General features: G+C 44.6%; 1 protein-coding gene across 1 annotated transcript in view; it reads left to right on the top strand.

The window, feature by feature from the left end:
- Window positions 1-3895: 3895 nt before the first annotated feature.
- The window catches only part of CAMK2A (calcium/calmodulin dependent protein kinase II alpha), a 161402-nt gene continuing 142691 nt past the window's right edge, over window positions 3896-22606 (top strand). Inside the window, exons 1-2 of the mRNA XM_084829810.1 lie at window positions 3896-4043; window positions 4210-4291. Of these exons, the coding sequence (XP_084685936.1) occupies window positions 3896-4043; window positions 4210-4291 (230 nt within the window). The remainder of the gene's footprint in view (window positions 4044-4209; window positions 4292-22606) is intronic.

Genomic DNA, 22606 nt, shown 5'->3' with positions numbered 1-22606 from the left:
TTTATGCTTCTCTCGTCCAGTCTGTAGTTGGTTGGAGCTGAAATGAATTTAGTGTTGAAGAATAAAAAGCCATTTTCATGAAGGTGGTAATAGCACAATTAAATAAAAAGCCATTAGAGTTTTGGCGGATGGTAACTAAAACCCTTCTCCTCCTCCATCCTACCCATGCTTTCTGACAGTCCTCCTAAATCCACCATAGTCCCCCACCCCCATGTTTGCTCTTCTTCCTTCACTCTTCCTCTTGGAGTGCTGGAAATGCAGCTCTAGTTTGGGACCTGGGGTGCTTCCAGACAAGGCTTTTCTCAAGCCATCCCCCTGCCACATTCGCAATGTTTTATGGGTGGTGGTGATGTCCAGATGTCGTCATCTTCCACTCGTAACCCTCCTGTGCTTTCTCACCACGTCTTCCTTCTTTTTTCTTACAGCAGAAAATCCACTAAGGAAGAAAAGATGGAATCGCTGCAGGGGCAGGCTGACTTAGTGGGTGAAAGCATTACAAGTCTTAGTGGGTGAAAGCATTACAAATGGGATGTCCAGTGCAGAGTTAAACTATGGAATTTGCTACCACAAGTCATAGTGATCACCACCCATTTGCATGGCTTTAAATGGGAGTTAGACAAATGCATGGAGGAGAAGCTTATCAATGGCTACTAGTCCTGATTGCTATGTGCTACCTCCAGTATCAGAGGCAGTGTGCTTCTGTGCACCAGTTGCTGTGGAACATGAGCAGGAGGGTGCTATTGAACTCATGTCCTACCTGTGGGCTTCCCATAGGTATCTGGATGGCTACTGTGCAAACAGAATCCTAGATGAGATGGACCTTTGGTTGGATCCAGTATGGCCCTTCTTATGTTCTTATGCCCTACTTGGGCAAGAGACTTCAGAGAATTGTCTATCATGTCAATGACAGGTCTCTGTGTCAAAAAACCCCCCCAAACAAATCAAAATTCTTCACTAAGGAAAGTTGAATTCTGTAACTTGTATGAATCAGGGCTATGAAACATATTTGCATATATTTCTTATTTTTCACAATTCATTCAAAATGCTCAGGGAGGTGGTGTACCTTCCATGTGAGGAAAGGCTAAAGTGATCTAAACTAAAGACTTTTAGTTTAGATCAAAGACAACTGGGCAGAATAGGGTAGGTAGTTTACAAAATGTTGCCAGCTGGGGAGAAAGTGCACAGAGATATGTTTTTCTCCCTCTCTTATAATACTGGAGGGAAGAACATCCAGTGAAACTGATTTGTAATAAATTTAGGACAGACAACAGGAAGTACTTTTTGTCACAGCATCTAGTCAAATGCTGGAATTTGCCACCACTAGATGTGGTAATGGCCACCAACTTATGGCTTTCAAAGGGGGTTGAGCAAATTCATGGAGGAAAAGGCTATCAATAGCTACTGGAGCTGATGGCTATATGCTACCTCCAGTATCATAGCCAGTAAGCCTATGTACACCAGTTGCTGGGAAACATGGGTGGGAGGGTGCTGTTGCACTCGTGTCCTGCTTGTGGGTTTCCTGTAGGCACCTATGTACTCCGGTTGCCAGTAGCGGCTGGTGACTACAGTTCCAGAGGGGCTGTGATTCAATTCAGGGTTTTAGATACAACCAGCCCAAAGTCTAAAGGTGCTATCCAAGGTGCTGAACCCATTTGGAGGATGGACCTTGGATAGAACCTTTAGAGTTTTGGCTGATGGTAACTAAAACCCAAAATGGAAGCACTGCCCCTCCAGAACTGGAGTCAACAGTTCTCCAGCAACACTGCCAGTTGCTGGGGAACATGAGCAAGAGGGTGCTGCTGCATTCATGGCCTGCTTTTGGGCTTCCTGGAAGCATCTAGCTGGCACTATTGGAAACAGGATGCTGGCTGGCTGGCACTTTGCTTGGTCCACGAGGGCTGTTGTTACAGTGGAGGCTGGCAGCTCCAGTGTCAGTGGGGCTGTGAATCCACTCTGGGTTTCAGTCAGAACCAGTCAGAACTCTAATGGATCTGCCCAAGGTGCTGAACCCAACCCCCAAATGAGTTCAGCACCTTGGATAGCTCCTTTTGTGTTCTGGCTGGTTCTGACTGAAACCCAGAGTGGATTCATGGCCGCACTGAGATCAGAGCCACCAGCCTCCACTGTCTTCTTATGCTGTTCTGTTTGTCATGGGACGGGGCCAGTGATGCTGTCAGATGGGACTTTGGGGCAGATGTCCAGGGCTCCACTCAGCAGAATGAACTGGAGGGCCCCCAAATGCAGCAAGGCTGGCTGACCACATTTTGAAGTCAGCAAAGTAACAGACATTACTATTTAAAGGGGGGAGACCTGGAAGACCATTAAGTCCAGAGTCTAAAATTACCTAACTGCACCACTGGAAGGGGCAAGATGTTATATGGGAAAAGCTCCATCTGTTAGTGGAAATCCCTTTTGTTTGGTATTAGAGATTTCATCAGACATTGCTCACACATTTTCAAGATTACTTGTATGACCATAAGGGCTAGAAACTTGTTTTAAAATGTTAAAGTTCAGGATATTGACTTCTGTCCCAGTACATTTTTTCCCCATTATTTCCCATACTAATGGAATACATCACATGGCCATGAATAAACTTCTCTAGATTTGTTGTCACAGTTTAGGAAGAAATCTTTGTTAATCTGCAGGCATCTGGGACATTAATACCCAGTGCCTTGTAGCCCTTGCTGGAGTGTGGGTGGCTGTCACTTAGCAGGGAAAATTCTTGATTGTTCTGAAACTTACCAGTAAGAGAGAGCTTGCTGGGAAATGGTGGTGCTTTGATTTCAATATGCAATGTAAATAGCTGATGGAAAATAAATAGCTCCACATTGGTTACTCTTTGATTATAGATCTGTATGGATATGTTGAAAGGCCTGCATTTCCCATGTGTGGAGGTGCTGAAAAATATGAGAAATAAAAATAAGTAAGCATTTGCCATCTAATGCAGAAGAGTCAATCTAATAGTTCTTACAAACCTTATAAAGATATGGAAAATCCTAAACCTGTTTAATATATTTGTTCCTGTGTGGGCGACCTTTAATCTGCAAGAAGGCTGTCTTACCCCTTTCCCAACTGTTTGGGAGGCAGGATTTCAGAAAATTTGACTTGATATGTTGTGTACTTTTCAGGATCCTTAACTCAGCCCACACTCCATAATCTCTCCCACACAGGGACTGATGTCTGCTAGGCAACATGTCCCTCCATCTGGATGCTTTGCCTCAACAGCAGCTGCATATAACTAACAACTGCATTATGCAGTCTCTCTCTCTCTCTCTCTCTCTCATGAAGTGATTTTTTTAAAAAGGAAAAATGAAGAAGATCCCATGGCAAAACCAGAAAGTGCATGAAATCTGGGCCAGACATCCCACTATGTGGAATAAAGCTCAGTTACTGCTTTCCAGAAGGGCTTTTTTTTCTTTTCTTTTTCAGATTCTTCATTTGTTTTACCTGCTCCCTCTACAGGATTTGAAGAAATTTTGACTGCTTTATATTTACTTTATTTATTCCAAAAGCATGATGTAGCCCTCTAAAAGTATCCAGTTCTAACGGTCCTAAGAAAGGCCCAGAAGAGCCAGCAAGAAGCAGCCCCCATCCCATCTCCCCCAAAAGTAGCTCTGGCTGAAGGAAGCATCATGTTTCTTCAAACCTTGAGACTCTTGCAGTTGCCCAGGCAACACAGCAATACCTGTCTTTCTGGAGAATAAGATGCAGTTACCAGGGCAACGACATCCTGTCTTTCCAGAGACCATCCTGTAATGTGGAAACTGCAGTTTCCATAGTAACCTTTTTGCCCCAGTTAATTCTCACTTACATTGCTTAATTTTCTTTAATATTTATATTTCGGATTTTTGAAAAGGACTTGTCCTTCAAGCAATCTTCTGTTTTCCGGCTCAGGATGCAGTTTCCACAGTCGCAGAGTCAGGGCGTTAGAGAGCTGCGGAAGTGGCAGGCAAAGCAGGTGTTTGGGAAGCAGTTACCCAGGCAACAGAACCAGGGCGTTCCAGAGGTGGTTGCTATGGAGAACTGGATGCTGACGAAGGCTTGTGAGGCTGAGAAGACAAATTGCCCTCATCGTTATCTCCAGGCTTGTCAATCATACATATTCGCTTATTTACCTCTGAGAGGCAGAGAGCACAAGGAGCGAAGAGAATAAACGAGGAAGTGTGTGCTCAAAAGAGGAGAGGTGTTCGTGTAAAACTTCACGCCCAGGGAGGCAGTCTCCATACAGGATGGCAACCATCACCTGCAACCGGTTCACAGAAGAATATCAGCTTTTTGAAGAGCTGGGGAAGTAAGTTTGAGATAGATCTGCGGGGTGGGATTGTGTTGGAACTGAACGGGAATTTGGGGCTGTAAATTCCAGTGGGGGGATGGAAACCAACCAGAATGGGAACAGCTGGCATCCCCAGGGAAAGAAAAGGCAATGGAGTGAACAATAAAACAAACTCATGGGAGAGCATGGAAATGCAGGCTCTAAAGAAAACAGAAGTGGGAGGCTAGGAAAGAAGAACCAGTCTGGGAGCTGGCAGCCTTTTTCAGCCTGCTGCTAAAATTAAGGTTTCATATCCCTCCACTTTTGAAAGGCAGGGAGATCAGCATGAGAAGGGTTAAAATCACTTGCTGACATTGTTCACTCTGTGTGTGCGTCTTGCTGCCTGTAGTTCTGACTCTGAGATGACCCAGCCGAAGAGACCAAGGGCACTGTGATCATGCTTCAAAATTGCACCATGTTCTGGGGAAGTTTATGCACTTGATTTGGCTAGAAAGAACAACTTCCCAGGGAAGTTGCTGCTGTCTTCCCAGGCAATGGATGATTGGCAATTTATAGAGGGGTCCTGCTGGATAGCAGCCACCCCATAACTTATATTCTCCAAACCCTGTTTGCTGTGAGATAGTTATTCATACAGACATCCCTAGAACCTGTGTGTAAAAGCACCCGCAGGGATCCAACGGAGACAGTGTGTGAGAGAATGTCAGTTGAGTTTCGTGAGATTCTAACAAACAGATGGGACTGTGTTTAGCTTATTGAACCACATCTTTGCATGCACAGCTAGGTTTGCTTCTCTTTTTTACTATCAGTTTGCAAATCTCTTTGTCCAAGTATGTGTTTGTGTGTGTGTATGTGAACATGTGTGAAATTCTATATGCGCTTTACTCTCATTGAAGCATGTGCAAATTCACTTTACTTGGTCAAATCCGGTGCATACCAAGATATGCGTATATCTTTAATGTGTTGGCTGTGTGTGTGTATGTGTATTCATCTGAAAATCTATTGTATTGTCATGATTGGCAGGGTATCTGCTGTAAATGATGCCTGAATATGTGCATGTACACATTCTGTCTATGTTTATGTACTTTCTGGAATCATGTATAAGTTCCCTGTATTTGCTGTCCTCACCAAGTGTCTGTATGTATATTCCTTCGTTTGAGTTCTCTGGTATGTATTTGCATTTTTCTGTGTTTGCAACATATTCTGGATATGTGCCTCTGATTTGAATATGTAGGTGTGTCTGTTTACTGACATTAGTGTTTCTCTAAGTGCACACATTGGTACTTTGCGTGAGTAGATGTGTTTGCATGCAAGTAGCTGGATTTTTGGATACATGTAGTTGTACAAGTATACAGAACTGGGGGGAAATGTTTAAGGCAAAGAGGAATCAAGAAGGGGGATCTGACTCCTTTATTTACAGTGGTTAGCACATGCAATTTAAAGCAAGAGACATGACCAAGTGGGTTAAATTCAGTAGGAGTCAACTCCACAGAAGTCAGTAGAGCCGAATTGGTTTATACTAGAGTGTACATGGATCTCTCTGTTATGTGTGCACATGTGAACTTATACAGAGAACATACTTTTGTGTGGTTCATCAGACCTCGTATTTATTCTCCAAACATTTGGGTGATTGAATCATGCATGGATGGCGGAGTGATGAGTCAGTGGACAGATCTCTGCATGAAGTGGAGGCAAAGCCTAATTTCAGTCCTGGAGATGAACATTCTTCTTCTTTGATAGATACCTGGGAAAGAGTTGAACCCATTTCTTCAGGAGTTTTCTAATATTGTTCCTCCTGCCCTGCCCACAGTCCTCATGCAGGCACTGTTTCGAGGGGTGATTAGGACCGTGATTCTGCAAAGTGTTCACAAGAGTTACTGGCTTGGATGGACAGATAAGGAGCTGTGCTTAAATGGTACATAGCTCAAAAAGAGATGATTATAAAGTGTTCCAATTATGGAAGTTATTCAAAAGTGGTTCAAAAAGCCAGTTTTCTGTGGTGGCCTCACAGTATGGCCATCAACATTTATTACTGGTTTTTTTTTCTTCACCCTGTTGGATCCTTGCTCACTCTGCACTTAAGAATTCATGTGGACAGAAGGGTGTGGTGGCCACCATTTTTCTCCTCCTCTGTTCAAGCTCAGGTGGTGACAGGGAGCAGAACCAGGGGATTGTTGCCATACATGATCCCATGGGTGGCTGCATGTTCCTATGTCTGTGAAACGTTATTGACTATGATGAAGAAAAGAAATGATAAATGTTGCATGGAATAGGGCTGTATCTTTGCAGATCTGTCCCTAAACACATTTCATGTAAAGACTGGACTTTGTCATAGTCCTTTGAGCACTGACGTACATTGTTATGATGTTGTCTGCTTCACATGTTACTCAGCACTGTTGCAAAATGGCCACTTCCTCTGAAAGAAGGACAAAACAAATGGAATTTACTGCAGGAGATGTTTTAGTTAACTTGTCCTGAAGCAAGCTTGTGCCAAGTGTCATGAGGTTATTTTAGGGAAGACTCCTATGTAGGTCACTGTCAGAGACTGTCCACCTCCTTCCAAATACAAACAAAAAAGAAAGCATGATGTATTTGCATTTTAAAAGCTTATCCTTACACCTATATTGGTAACTCATATCCTAGTAACTGAACTTATCTTCTGGCAGAGGATTCATTATAATGAAAATTATTTGTACCAAGAAATGTTTTGAGGATTGGGCTACTATCAGTATATTTTGGATAGGTCAACTTTAGTATTTTTTAACACATATTATTTTTTGTGGGGAAATGCCTAATCCAAGCCTTCCTCAAAGGGGTGCCCTCTAGATGTTTTGGACTACAACTCCTAGCATTCCTGACCATTGGCCATGCTGGCTGGGGTTGATGAGAGTTGAAGTCCAAAACATCAGGTAGGGTTCAAGTTGGGGAAGAAAGGCCTAATGTCATGGCCTCCTCCTATTGTGTAAATATGTAACAGATAGTCCATGCAGAAAAAAATGTTCTAATTTCAGACAATAAGATGATAATGGGCTCATATCTCACCAGGATGAAGGCGGGAATATATTTTCCCTGCTAAAGTGAACAGGTTGGTTTACGTCACTCTCTCCACAGCACTCTTATTTCATGGCTGTTTGAAAAACCCAACACACCGCCAGATATGGTGTGTGTGTTAGCTGGAAAATGTTGTGTGTGGAGGGTGGTGAATCAAGTTGGGAGCTCTGCTATTTGTGTTATATAAGACAAAGATGCTCTGGGTTGAAAAAAGCAAAACAATGTTCTAAGTATATTTTGGCAGGCTGGAAGGAATGAAAAGAAAGCACAGTGCCCCTAAAGGAGATAGGATGAAACATCTTGGAAATGTATCTTTCCAGGGTCCTGTGATGCATGCAGTGGTCTGAGAAATCAAATATATTTTTCATTTAATATTGATGTTTTCCTTAGATTTGACTGAAAATTGAATGTTTTTCACTGAAGGAAGTGTTTGGACTAATCCAAAACCCAAACAAAACAAAATGATTTTTTTTTTATTATTGACCAGCTCTGTTTGTCTGTCATCTATCTATCTATAATCTATCATCTATCTGTCTTTCTATCTATGGTTCACTTAGCTTGTTTATTAACTAGGAAATCTTTTAAATTGAATAGTTTCCCAATTGACCCTATTGTGTGGCCATGGAAAGAACAGCTTTCAGAACTTATCTCAAGAAAAAGGTAGCTAAAGCGAGTAAGGCTTTATTTAGTAAGAAACATTTATTAAGTTGCATTTCCTGAGCTGCAGCCTTAATACCTGGAGACGTTTCTAGAATGTTCACAGTACATACAGTGACTGTGCATCAAATTCCAATGCCAGTTTTCCCAGTGTCCTATATAATAGAGTGTGGATGGGGATATGTTAGAGATTATATAGCTGGTAATGTTTATATGGCTATGTTGAATGGTTTTAAAGCCATCTTAACTTAGCAATTAACAAAACTGTTCTAACACAGTCAGTTCAGCAATGCAATAAGCTGCCTAGGGTAACAAGAATCTGGATATTTAGATGTTTTCAGGTGATACTTAGAAAGACGGAAGGATACTTTAGTCTGAGTACAGGATGTCCTGTCTTATAAGCCAGAATGGCTCTGCAAGTGTAAGGCATGCTGAATCAGCACATCTGAATCCTTAGTTCTCAAAGGCACAGCTCAAGGTTCCCAGGGGAGCCAATTTGAGGCTGTTGCGCTTACAAGAAGCGGACCGTGGACACATCTAGAGCTCACACCAGATGTGCTTTTGTCTCAACAACTTGCAGAGGCATTCTGAAGCCTTCTGAAGGCTAGCAGGTCTGAGGAGCTGTCTACTTCTTAAATGGCCATTGTCCGAGTCTGCAGCTGCTGGCTTCCGCAGCACGGAGGACTGCGTTGGAGGGGCACCCTTTGAATCCAGAGAGTCTGGAAAAGCCATATCCTCCAGCTTGGAAGGTCCTGGATAGCAGAAGATGAGTTATTGGATGAAGCCTCCTGTCCCCTCTGAGTCCTTCTTTAGGCCATATGGAGGAATGAGGCCAGAGAACATGACAGGGACTATACTGTTCCCCCTGCAGATCACTACTAGTCCAAACAGACTGGCACTATCTGTACAGGTAGCACACCAGCTGTTGCACTAAACCACACCAGTAGCCACGAAGTCTCGTGCTAGAAATGATAGCCCTTCCTCAGTGATTCCTTCCCTTCTCACCCACTTCCTCTTTGGCAATGCCAGCAGTGAGGAAAGTGCCCCTAGGTTAGGGAGCTGGACTTCATGACTCGCTAGGTCCCTTCAAGCTCTATAGTTCCAGTTTATAATAAGAACGATATATAATTACGATCAACATCCTGTACTAGAGCAGTCCAGACTCATATAAGGACTAGCTCCCAAGGGTCCAGGTGCAGTGTGCAAAGGCACAGACTAATTAGAGAGCACTGAATTCCCAATCATTAACTCCAGCTGTTGCCACTGGAAGTGATGCACACCTTGCCAGGCCACCGTTCCTGGTAGCAGTTCTTTCATCTCGTAAATCAATAATGAATTTACCATAAGGAGATCAGGCCAAAGACCTACTTAGTCAAGCATCCTGTTTCCCTCAGTGGCCAACTAGGTGTTCATGGGAAGCCCAAAAGTAGGACAGGAGGGCAACAGCCCTCTCACACTGTTGTTCTTCAACAACTGGCATTCAGAGGCATGCTGCCTCCAATCCTAAAAATAGTATATCCTAACTCCATGAGCAGGACTAATCCCCATTAAAGCCCTCTAAGGGGTGGCATCACCACATGTGGTAGCAAATTCAAGTTTGTTTATACACAGAGAGTGGGTTTGCATGATTGTGCGGGTAAAAGAAGCCATGATGGCTTCTCCCCCCACCCCTGGCCCAGTTGTTTACATAATTACCCACACAGCAGGGTGGATTGGCATGTCATCTGAACCCAGTGTGTCATCCAAACCCACCCTACAACCTCTGTTGCACGTCATGGGTTGTAGGTGTCAGGAATGAATCTGAGCATGTAAAGATAGCTAGCAGCTCAGATTCATTCCTGACAGTAGGGTAGGTTTGAAGCCGCCACCCCCTCCCCATGCTGGGTCCGGACAACAGGCCAATCCGCACTGCAGCACGGGTAATTATGTAAACAACCGGCATGTGTGTGGAGGCATGGGGAGGAGCCCTGGTGGCGTCTTTCAGTCCTGCGATTGTGTGAATCCAGCCTGTGTGAAGAAGGACTTCCTGCTGTTTGTCTTGAATCTTCCACCATTCAGCTTCATTGGATGACCCTGGGTTCTAGTATTCGGAGAGGCTTTCTCCACATCATGCATAATTTTATACACTTCTATCATTTCCCCCCTTACTTGCTAAACTAGGAAGCTTGAAACATTGCAACCTTTCCCCCTGCTCCTTTTGGTTGCCCTTTTCTGCACCATTTCCAGCTCTGCAATATGTTTTTTGAGGTGCTCTAACCAGAACAGTACACACACAGTATTCCAAGTGCGGTTACACCAGAGATTAAGATAAAGGCATTCCCAATATTGGAAGTTTTATTTTTGATCCCTGTTCTAATTATCTCTAGTGTAAATTTTGTCTTTTTCATAATTGCCACTGAACTGATATTTTCATTGACCCCAACAAGATCCCTTTCCTAATCACTGCAAGCTCAGACCTGTCAGTGTGTAAATGAAATTAGGATATTTTCTCCCAATGTGCATCACTTTATACTTATCGTTTTGGAGATCTTCACTATCCCTGAATAATTTGGCATCATCGGCAAACTTGGCCACCTCACTGCTCACCCCTGTCTCTAGGTCATTTAAAAACAGCCTTAAAATCCCAATCGCAATACTGACCTGAGTGCAGACTAAAGAACCTCTCAGGAAAGGGAGTGACAAAGTTGAGGGGTAGCCGTGGGCAACATCTTTCCATGGGCCAATGATGCAATGCTAGAAGGTCCCAAAAGAGAGAAGAGAGAAAAGGACAATCTCAAATGAAGGCTCAAGCCATTTAAAGTTTTGTATGGAGTCATTTCTGGAAGACTGCAGCAGGCCATGAAAGCTGTTGCTACATTCTAGTGTATTGTACTTCCAGACCCCACTTGGAGGCATGTCTTGGCATCCTGCTCCAGCTGAAGCAGGCAGTGGGATTGTCTGAGCAGAACATCTTCTTAAAAAAATGGAGAGTGGGCCTGCCCCATGTGATGTGTGCATTTCCCACTTGGCTGTATTTTCCTTTTGATACAGCTGGCGATGGAAGAGCCCTTGGTGGGAGAAACAGGGTCTGGGCAAACTCCTGAGGTCTCCCTCTTCAGCTGGAAGGGGGTACCTGTAGATGACCATCTGAGCTGGAGTCCTCTGCTTATTATTTGCTTATACGCCACTTTTCTGGGAGCTGTTCAAAAGCAGCTTGCAAAATTTAAGCTTCACTAGCCTGCTGTCCCTCCTGTTGGCTGGCTGGTTGCAACCCTCTTGATGTTTCTAAGTGGTACAACATGAGACACACTGACACCCCTCACCCTGCTGCAATTGCTGAATGGAAGAGTCTGTCATTCTCAGCTCATAGGAAACTGCCTTATACTGAGTGAGGCCATTTGTTCATCTTGCCCAGTATTGCCGACTCTGAGTGGCAGCAACTCTCCAGGGTCTTAGCAGGGATATCACATCACCTGCTGCATTGGGAGGTAGTAGGCTCTCCTAAGCTAGAGAGATTTCAATAGAAGCTGGAACACCCCTATCCACATGCTTATTAATAGCGGAACAACCCTATCCATATGCTTATTAATGCTTTCAAAGACCTCCAGAAGATTAGTGAGACAGGACTTATCTTTGCACAGGTTTACCTTTATTCAGCTGAGACACAAATTAGAAAATATATGCATGATGATATGCACCTGGAGATGCTGCTTATAATTTGGTTTTATTCTTTGTCGCACCCCAAAAAGTAAAATACCCAGTTAGCTCTTGCATGTTTTTAATTGTCTGAAACATGATCACAGGGTGGAGGTCCCCTTTGCATTTGCAATTTCGAATTATGTTTTATTTCCTTGGATTTAACAACTGCTTGACAGAGTCTGAGTTTTTCATTTCACACACTACGTTATCTGTGCAATTGCTGAAGACATATATGATGGATTTCAGTAACATACAATTTCTGTTTTGAAAAAAATGGTTATAAGGCCTGACTTAAAATTCTTAGAAAATGTAATATAATGTATGACCTTTTTGCGTTCAGCATCTACTATTTTAAGGAATGACAGAAAAAAGACCATGGCTAGTGTTATTTAGCAAGGCAGTTTTTCATCGCGTAAAGTGTTATATACAACTACTTCGTGTTTTACAGCAGGATTTTTACATTCATCTGAATCGCTGGTGAGAAGGCCCCTTTGGAAAAATGATTCCTGCTGCAGTCATTCCATATACGTGTGTGGCTACATCCAACATGTGTTTTATTTTATTTTATTGATGACGAATACCTTTAGTTATGTATCTTGCCACCTGGCTGAGTCTTTGATTGTGCAAGGTCACCCTAGAACAAAACTAGAAGACTGTTTTTTGTTTCCCCAAGGAGTAGGGATGGTGAAAATTAAAAAGCAGAGGAGAAATGCTGAAACCACCACAAAGAGATATCCTTCTCAATGCAGCCTTTGCTGGCCTTGCTAAATGGGGTCTATCTAAATATGCCTATTTTTCTCCCAGTGCGGGGAGGCAACATTCCCAGAATTCAATATTCTTACAACCCTCAAATTTGGCAGTATGGCTGAATTCCCAGGAGCCTCTTTTCATTAGTGAAGAGGGAATGCTAGCTTCTCCTGGAGGAACTGCTGTTAAGGATATTGACTCAAAGAATGGAGAGGATCCAAAACTTTGAAGAAAGCCATGTTTTTCTCTTTAATGTCTGTCATAAAATACTAACATGCTCAGCCCCAAAGAGAGTAGAAGAGGGGCAACCAAGATTATTAAGGGGCAGAGAAAGGAATGAAGAGAGCAGCCTATTGTGAGAAGGGGTTGTTCCTCTGAGAAGCTGGAAGGAATCAGAGAAAGACAAAGAAAAGGAAAAGAATGGCGCTTTTTGAGTTCTTTGAATCCACCCCCATTGGCAGGTGAAAGAAGGAGCTGAGTGAAATTATCATGTGGCACTATATAATCAGGCACCTCATTCCCAGAGCTATAGAAAAAAGAGGGGTTTGCTTAAAAATACGAAGGGAGGGGGGAATGTCCAACCCACACTCTTCTTTCTGGAAAGGAGACACAGCCTCAAAATGGTTTGAAGGAGGCGGGGTGGGTAGGGGGCAGGCAACCGTGCAGGCTGGTGCCAGCAAGGAAAGTGTGAACAGGGGAAAAGCAGGCTGTCCTTGTGTCAGGAATGCTGCTCATGTGGCAGGAACTTCTTGCAAGCCCTCAGAGTTTAAAATGAAGCAGAAGCTGCTCTCCTCCCATTGTCCAAGTGGAATAAGAATAATACTGTAAAATATTTTGATAAAATGATAAGAAATAAGAAAAACCAGTTACAGATAAACAGTATCGAAATCAATATGATCCTAATACTCCATAGCTTAAACAATAGGCAATAAGTCTTGCTTCACATTTCAGTTCGGTTTCATTTTATTCTGGTAGAAATCAGCCTTCCCCAACCTGGTGCCCTCCAGATGTTTTGAACTACAACTCCTGTCACCCCCGAAGAGTGGTCATGCTGGCTGGGGCTGATGAGAGTTGTAGTCAAAGAGATGACAGGATCACCAGTTTGGGGAAGGCTGCAATAGATGATGAAAATGCAGTTATGTCCTCCCCCTGCATCTCCCCTGGTGAGGACAATTGGTTCATTTTCATACCTTCCCACATTCTCTTCTAATATGCAAGTTTATTCATTAACATGATGTGCCACAGTCTCCTTTGCCACTCTTCAAGTGAAGCGAGTTTTATTATATTGTTCTCAGTAGCCAAAATGGACTTCTTCTTCTTCTTCTTCTTCTTCTTCTTCTTCTTCTTCTTCTTCTGTATTCTGATTATTATTATTAATTTTCCTGCCTTTCTTCCAAGGAGCTGAATGTACTTGGTTCTCCCCCCTGCAACTTTATCTTCACAACAGCCCTGTGAGGTAGGCTAGGCTGAGAAACAGTGACTGGCCTAGGGTCATCTAGTGTGCTTCCTGGCTGAATGGGGATTGGAACCTGGGTCTCTGCAGTCCTAGTTCAACACTCAGTCTGACCACTACGCAATTATACCATATTGTCCGTATTGCTTTTGGAAGGGCTCTTCAATACTTTTGGAAGAGCTCATCCTTGAGGGAACCTCTTGGCTTGCCCAAGTGAAAGGGTGCAGTGAGAAGTGAGTCTGTGGAAGACAGTAGTGCAGCTAGGTAATTTTAGACCCTAGACGTAATGGTCCTATGCCCCTGGCCCCAAGATGGCCTTGTGTATTACTTCAGTTGAGAAGCACCAAACTAACATTTCTCTTCTCAACCACGGACCAGTGGTAGAGCACCTGCTTTGCATGCAGAAGGTCAGAGTTTCAATCCCAGGCATCTCCAGACTGGGTTGGAAAAATTCATGCCTGAAATTCTGGAGATCTGCTGCTGCCAGTCAGTGTTGACAATAGTGGGCTAGATAGACTAATGGACTGACTCAGTGTACGGCAACTCCGTATGTTGATATCCACCCACATGCTTCCATGCTTTATAACTGCCCCCCCCCCCCCGGCCAAAAGAATCAATTGAAAAAGAAATACCCCGAGCATGTGCGGTTTCATATTTTAAATTCACTTAAATACTGGCACCAATATGACTGCAGGGATAAAATGGAGTTTGCTTCTTCTGCCATGAGGCTAACTACATTTACTTGGGAATAAGCACTGTTTTGTTGTAGAAAAGGATAACACATTTTAAAAGATAAAATAACAAAATAAGTATCTAACTATGCATAGGCCTGGCTGGCCACCCCCTGACTATAACATGTTTTTAATAAGAAGGAATGCCCAGGTAGCGGCAGCCCAGGTAGGCCCTGGCATGCCCATGCTGGCCCTCATGCTGACACAGGGTCTGTTTGCTGCTGCCCTCATCATCTGCTGCCACTGGGCTGTCATCTGGGGGTGGGGTAGGGCAGGCGGGCTGTGGACTCCACCCCCAGGGCCCAGCCCTGGCTGCACCACCGGTGCTAGATTTACCACCTTCCGTTGCCCCATATAAACTTCTCTCTGCTTGACCCACGGGCCAGGATCTCCATTCCATGAGCTCTCCTCTGTCATGTACAAAGCATCACCCCAAAATAGGAAAGTATTGTGTGGCAGGAGGGAAGAGAGACATTCCCTTCCACGTAATGCCTTTAAATCCTATTCCCAGGGCTGAAATGTGTTAGCTGCTGATCACTGTGTGTGCTGTCTGTCAGATCTAGCCAAGCCAACAGGTTCAAACCTGATTGGTGGATTGCTCCCCTCCTGTCAATATTTTCCCATCCGATTCTGCAGCATAAAGGGCGGCATCCCCAGGTCTTTGTCTCTCCTCAAACCTCCAAAACAAGACCCATGCAGCTTTGCATGTAAATGGATGCTGCTCTGTATGTAAGTTACTGGATCTATTTTAAGAACTAGAACACTGTAAGGTTAGCTAGAAAATCCTTGTTTATTTTTCTTTGTGCTGTTTCCTATTTCTCCTCCTCTCTCACCTTGAATCCTCTAATAACCCTTATAATTCAGAATCTGGAGTTGACTGGATAATTTTGCTCAGCTCAAAGAATTGGTCCCACCTATATGCTTGTGTCCAGGTGTCTGGGCTGGGCCCTGGGCAGTAGTGTGGAACGAGCCAGAAGCCAACGATCAGGAGTCTGTACCAAAGAACAACCAGATGGCAAATCAGGAGGCAGGACTGGGGTGGCCACTTCTGAATTGCCAAAAGAGAGGAAATGCATCACCAAAATTTATTTATTTATTTATTTCATTTCTATACTGCCCAATAGCCGAAGCTCTCTGGGCAGTTCACAAAAATTAAACAGCACACAATAAAGCAATTTAAAATATATAGAACATTAAAACCACAATATAACAATACAAGCACAATAAAACCTAGTAGCAGTGCAGGAGTTTAAAATACAAATTTAAAACAGCAAAGCTAAAAGTTTAGAAAGCTAAAATGCTAAAATGCCTGGGAAAATAAAAAGGTCTTTACCTGGCGCCGAAAGGAATACAATGTAGGTGCCAGGCAAACCTCACTAGGGAGCTCATTCCAGAGCCGGGGTGCCACAGCAGAAAAAGCCCTCCTCCTAGTAGCCACCCGCCTCACTTCCTTTGGCAGGGGCTCACGGAGAAGGGCCGCTGACGATGATCTTAAGGTCCGGGCAGGCACATATGGGAGGAGGCAATCCTTCAGATAACCTGGCCCCTTAAAGTTAAGGGCTTTAAATGTTAATACCAGCACTTTGAATCGGGCCCGGAAATGGACTGGCAGCCAGTGCAGCTGGAAAAGTACTGGTGTTGTGTAATATGAGCTCACAGGCCAGTCCCTGTTAACAATCTTGCTGCCCTATTTTGGACCAGCTGAAGTTTCCAGACCGTTTTCAAAGGCAGTCCCACGTATAACGCATTGCATTAATCCAGACGAGAATTTATCAGAGCATGGATAACTGTAGCTAGGCTATCTCTGTCCAGATAAGGGCGTAGTTGGTATACCAGCTTAAGCTGATAAAAAGTGCTCCGTGCCACTGAGTTCACCTGTGCCTCAAGTGACAGCTCTGGATCCAAGAGCACCCCCAAACTATGAACATGATCCTTTAGGGGGAATGCAACCCCCTCCAGAACAGGTTGAATATCACCTAGCCGGGCAGACGAACCACCCACTAACCCTACCTCCGTCTTGTCTGGATTAAGTTTCAGTTCATTGGCCCTCATCCAGTCCATTACCATGCCCAGGCACTGATTCAGAACAGCCACTGCCTCACCTGGTTTTGATGAGAAAGAGAGGTAGAGCTGGGTGTCATCCGCATATTGATGGCACCTCAGCCCACACCTCCGGATAACCTCCCCCAGCGGTTTCATGTAGATGTTAAACAGCATAGGGGATAAAATAGAGCCCTGTGGAACCCCATGGCACAATTGCCATGGCACAGAGCAATAATTCCCCTGCACTACCTTCTGGAATCGGCCATCCAAGTAGGAGTGGAACCACTGCAGTGCGGTGCCTCCAACTCCCAACCCAGACAACCTAGCCAGTAGGATACCATGGTTGATGGTATTGAAAGCTGCTGAGAGGTCCAGAAGAATCAACAGGGTCGCACTCCCCCTGTCCCTCTCCCAGCAGAGGTCATCCCACAGGGCGACCAAGGCAGTTTCGTTCCAAAACCAGGCCTGAAGCCCGATTGAAATGGATCTAGATAATCCGTTTCATTCAACAGTGCCTGGAGCTGTCCTACAACCACCCGCTCATGCACCTTGCCCAGGATGGGGATGTTGGCCACTGGTCTATAATTATTAACATCCTCTGGGTCCAGTTTAGGCTTTTTCAGGAGTGGTCTAATTACCACCTCTTTTAAAGCGGCAGGCACCACTCCCTCTCTCAAGGAGGAATTTACAACCTCCTGGACCCAGCCAGACATCCCCTCCTTGTTTGATTTAATAAGCCATAAAGGGCAAGGGTCAAGCACACAAGTGGTCGATCGGACTTGGCCAAGCACCTTGTCCGCATCCTCAGGCCTCAGTAACTGAAACTCATCCAATAAAACTGGACCAGACGGTGCTCTGAACGCCTCTACCAATGGAACTGCATTAATGGTGGTGTCCAATTCATGACGAATCTGAGCGACTTTATCTTCAAAGTGCCGTGCAAACTCGTCACAGCGTGCCACCGAGGGTTCCACCATCTCTTGCCCTGGCCCAGAATGTAACAGGCCGCGAACCACTTGGAAAATCTCCGCTGGACGACACGGAGAAGATGCAATGCTGGTGGAAAAGAACTGTCTCTTTGCCACCCTCACCGCCACAGAGTAGGCTCGATAGTGGGCTCTTACCTGTGTTCGGTCAGACTCAGCACGAGTTTTCCTCCATCTGCGTTCTAGCCGTCTCCCCTCTTGCTTCATTGCCCTCAGCTCAGGTGTATACCAAGGAGCTGGCCGGGCTCTGCTCAGAGGAAGAGGGCGCTTGGGCACGATTATATCAACCGCCCAAGTCATCTCTGCATTCCACGGAGCGACCTGGGCTTTGACAGGAGCACCAGCCATACCAGCAGGAACATCCCCCAGAGCCCTCTGGAATCCATCAGAATCCATTAATCTCCAGGGGCGGACCATTTTAATAGGGCCCTCCCTTGCAGAGGGGGAAGGCTGCCAGGAGTCTAAACCTCAGCAGGAAGTGATCTAACCATGACAAAGGGACAGATGTTAATTCCTCCACAAAAAGAGGGAGAAAAAGTCAAAAGAGGCCACCAATTTGCATAAAATTTGCATATGCTGATTTATATGTGTAGATGCAAATTTAGAAATAACTGTTATAATTTTAATTAAAAAATACAGTACACCTCAACATAGTGCAGAAGACTCTGACCTGTGAGTCTGCCTAGTCTGCCGCTCAGATGGTAGCTGTTGAAGGCAACATTTTGTATGATTCTTTATCTTTAAACCAGAATGGAAAAGGACAGCCTTTCAAGTAGAAGATCACTTCAGATAGAGACCTGTCCTCTAGCAGCCCTTCAAGGAGAGGACTGTCCTCTCTCAAAGAGGATACCTGGTCACCCAGGAACAGAAAGGAATCAGGATCAGAGAGCAAGTCAAACAAACCACCAGAAACACAGATGCTTACATAGAGATTGCTGTTGAAGCAAAGTTCTATTGAAACAGGAAGCCCTATTATACTCCTTCCTGCCCAGGAGAAGCCAATGGCCACCCTGGGTGAAGACATTCTGGAAGATTCTTCACTGAGAAGCAGTGATGCAACTTGCTACATGGGGCAGTGGTCAGCAGTTCCTAACACCAGGCTACTTGTTTTGTTAAAGGGGAGGCAGAAAGGGGACACAGAATTTGGGCTATGCCAGAAGGGAGTTAGCTAAAAGGCACTTCCTTCCTCCCAAGTTCAGTAAACTGCAGATTTGAATTTGTCACAAGCCCAGGAGTAGGTTGACTAGTGTGGGTGGTGGCAACTACTGTTAATTTGAAAGGGCAGCACATCTTGACCTGGAGGAAAGGTGGGAGGCTTCTGTCCCAGTTCTGTTTTTTGTATTCACATTTTAATTGTTTATTCTTTATGCAAACTACCCTGGGAATATGTTATGATGTTTAATATGAATTAAATTATACTTAATTCAGAAGTGTAAGTAAATAACAATACTGTAGCAGAGGGAGAGGAATTGCACATCCTCACAGTGGCATTCTAGGTGATCAATTTAATGCTGTGGCACCGAACTGGAAGGATTTAATGCAGCTGGGTTCTCAGGCACCTTCCCTTAGCCACCCATCCCCACTACTTCATAAATGAGAAGCTGGTAGTGCAGGCTGTACGGCCAGTGCTGATCCTGACAGCCATGAACACATGATGAAGAACTAATGCAAGACCAGCACCTTCTGCCTGCCATAGAGAGCCCTTCCAAACTCTTTAGAAATCACCATGTAGACTTGTCTTTTGGAGATACAATCGTGAGCATCAAAAGCGCCCATAAACCAAAATAGGGATGCTCCTTCTTGTTTTCTCTTTGCCTCCCATATACTGCCTCTGTTACTGGATGTAGCACATAGCCATAAGGACTAGTAGCCGTTGATAGCCTTATCCTCCATGAATTTGTCCAAACCTCTTTAAAAGCCATCCAAACCGGTGGCCATCCCTACATCTTGTGGGAGTAAATTCCAAAGTTTAACTATGCACTGTGTGAAGAAGTACTTCCTTTTATCTGTTCTGAATTTCCCACCAGTCAGCTTCATGAGATGATCCCAGGTTCTAGCATTATGAGAGCAGGAGAAAAATGTCTCTCTCTCTACTTTCTCTACACTATGCACAATTCTGTACACCTCTGTCATGTCCCCCTTCACTCGCCTTTTTTCTTAGCTGAACAGTCCCAGATGTTGTAACCTTCTCTCACAGGGGAGCTGCTCCAGCCCCTTGGTTATTTTAATTGGCCTTTTCTGCACTTTTCCCAGCTCTACAATATCCTTTTTTAGGTGTGGCGGCGACCAGAACTGTACACGGTATTCCAAGTGTGGTCTGGAGCTCACCTATGTAGAGGGGTTTAGATAAGATGGAATTGGCATGCTAATTGCCATAAAGCCCCATTGAACACCTCCCTCCCTCGGCATGCATCACACCCCATTATTAGGATGCATGCCTACTCGGGGGGGGGGAGGGGATCCTCTTACATTCTCAAAGCCACTTCACTCCGAGCATGTGCAGGGAGGGTTACCCAGAATGCAGCACTGTAGCCACGGACCGGGCAGTGCATGGGCAATACTGCTTTGCTAGCAAAGCCTTTTCATGCCAGAAGGCCATTCTTTGCCTTTGCCCTTAGTGCCTGGGCATTATCTCAGAGGCAGTGCTGCCTAATCAATACATTACAGCATTTATTTGCTTGTGTGGAGGATGAGCGGGCAATGGGCAGTGGAGGCTGACAAAGTATGCGTGCTGAAGCGGAGGTCTATTCATATGGCGTTTGCACCACTCCTTGTTCTAATGGTGTTATGCAGGCATCTTTGACCTTATGCAGAATGACTATAATTTGTGCTTTGCAAGAAGCTGCAAAACTGCTTAAATGCTTGTGGAAGTTTTGCACAACATGGTCCTTTTGCATAACTGGTCATTTCCCCAAAGAACTTCTAAGCATTAAGAGCATATGAAAAGCCCTGCTGGAAATTAACCAAAGCTCCATGTAGTCTGGTATTCTGCTTCCAATAGTAGCAAAGCAGATGCTGCAGTGTGTGTGTATGTGTGTGAGAGAATAGAGGCTGAGTTGGATTGATTCTTCATACTGATGCAATTCTCATGCACCACACATACACACACACACACACACGCACTGCCCCAAAGGAAGTTAAGGCACTTGCAATGCTGAAGGACAAGAGTATGTTCCCTTTTTGAAAGATAATTGACTTTGGACATAGTCATCAACACAACTGTAATGATCTGGGCCATTGTGTGATGGCCCACTCTCATCACATCATGGGAATTGTTAATTTTCTAATATGTTCCCAGATCTGCTAAGCTGCGATCTGTTCACTGGATGGAGCATTCACACAAGCCCGCTTTACAACACCACTCTCATATAAGGAAAAGTCACTTCAAAGATGCTCACATAAATCAGCTCTGAAAGGATGCTTTCTGTCAGCAGAAAGGCAGAGGCACAGATTTTTTCATGTAGAGGGAGGGAAGCCTGCTGTGTGTAATTGGCATGAAGGAGATTTTATAACTACATTTAGGCTAAAGTAATTTGGCACCAGTGAAGATTTTCTCCCAGTGCAAATAGCAGCTTCAGAAGAAGGCTTTCCCTCAAGACTGCACCAGGGGAGGAAAGAGTTAAATCCCCCCTTCCCCATCTGATGCAATCCTGATGATTATCAGATTCCTCCAGTTTTGCATTTTAAAAACCATGTATGTTAAATACAAATATGCATTTAACATCACATCTAGTTTTGCCCTTTGTCTCAACACCCTTCTATGGACTGTCTTGTACTGATCATTAGAAGCTGGATGGAAAGAGATCTCTGAAAAGCACAAGCAAGTAAAGGATAACACTTGCTCTCAAGATGCATGCATGTCTGAATGCCAGCAGGGACACCTCACCCACTCAGCCACCCACATGCAAACTGAAATATGGACACAGTGAATACCAGTCACAGTACACATTCCTCCAGGCAATATGCTCTTGAGCACACATCCCTCTGTTTACTTCCTGAACGCACAACCTTAGAGAGAGAGAGAGAGAGAGAGAGAGAGAGAGAGACTATTCTGATATCTTTATCCTCAGGCTTTGCATGTCTTTGCAATACACAATCTCCAGAACATTGATTCCATCCACAAATTCATGCCATCTTTCCAACAGTTGGCACTGTTTGTGCAGGTGTGGGTGAGCTAAAGCTTTCAACTTAGCTGTCCAAATTCATTTGTTCAGAGGCTCTAAAGCTGTTCGCAGAAAAAAAAGCTCCAATGCCACTACAAGGAACATTTAAAAGGTCCCTTGTTGAGCATTTTCAGGGGCATCAGTTCCAGTTAAGGCACACCCTTTATCAGAGATGAGATATTTAGGTTGCAATCCTATGCAGGTTTAAACAGAAAAAAGTCCTAGAACTCCCAGCATCCCTCCAGCCAGCCATGCTGCCTTGGGCATGCTAGGAATTGCAGGACATTTTTTTCTGCCTAAACATGTATAGGATTGCACCCTTAGTGTTTTCTCGTGCCATGGAAAATACTGAGACCTTCTGCAGACTACAGTCTGCAATGGCCTTCCCCAACCTGGTGCTGTTCCATAATCTGCAGCCAGCATGAATAATGGCTGTATTGGCTGGGGATGGTAGGAACTGTAGCCCAACACATCTGAAGGGCACTAGGTTGGGGAAGGCTGCTCTATGATATAGGCAGATCCTTAAAAGAGTCTTGTTGCTACTGGAATGTGGACAAAACATTTGTGCATGCCACATGTAGATGTCCTGAATCTTCCTGGCATTGAAATCTGAAATATCCTCACAAACCCAGTGATGACATCAGGGCTGGCCCAAGGCATCCTGTTGTCCCAAACAGGCAAACCTTTGCAGTGCCGTGCAGGAGGCTAAGGTGCAACTCGTGGATCACATGCTACTCTGCTGGGGCCCCTGAAAACATCGCTGCCCCAAGTGATTGTTCTTGGGTAGCTTGTAGAGGTGGGATGGCCCCCTACATGTGTACAAATAA

This window comes from Heloderma suspectum, chromosome 2 (assembly GCF_057233095.1).
Source record: "Heloderma suspectum isolate Gila_16-S chromosome 2, 16-S_ref, whole genome shotgun sequence".
NCBI classification, from domain to species: Eukaryota; Metazoa; Chordata; class Lepidosauria; order Squamata; family Helodermatidae; genus Heloderma; species Heloderma suspectum.
This window is presented reverse-complemented; position numbering and strand designations above follow the sequence as displayed.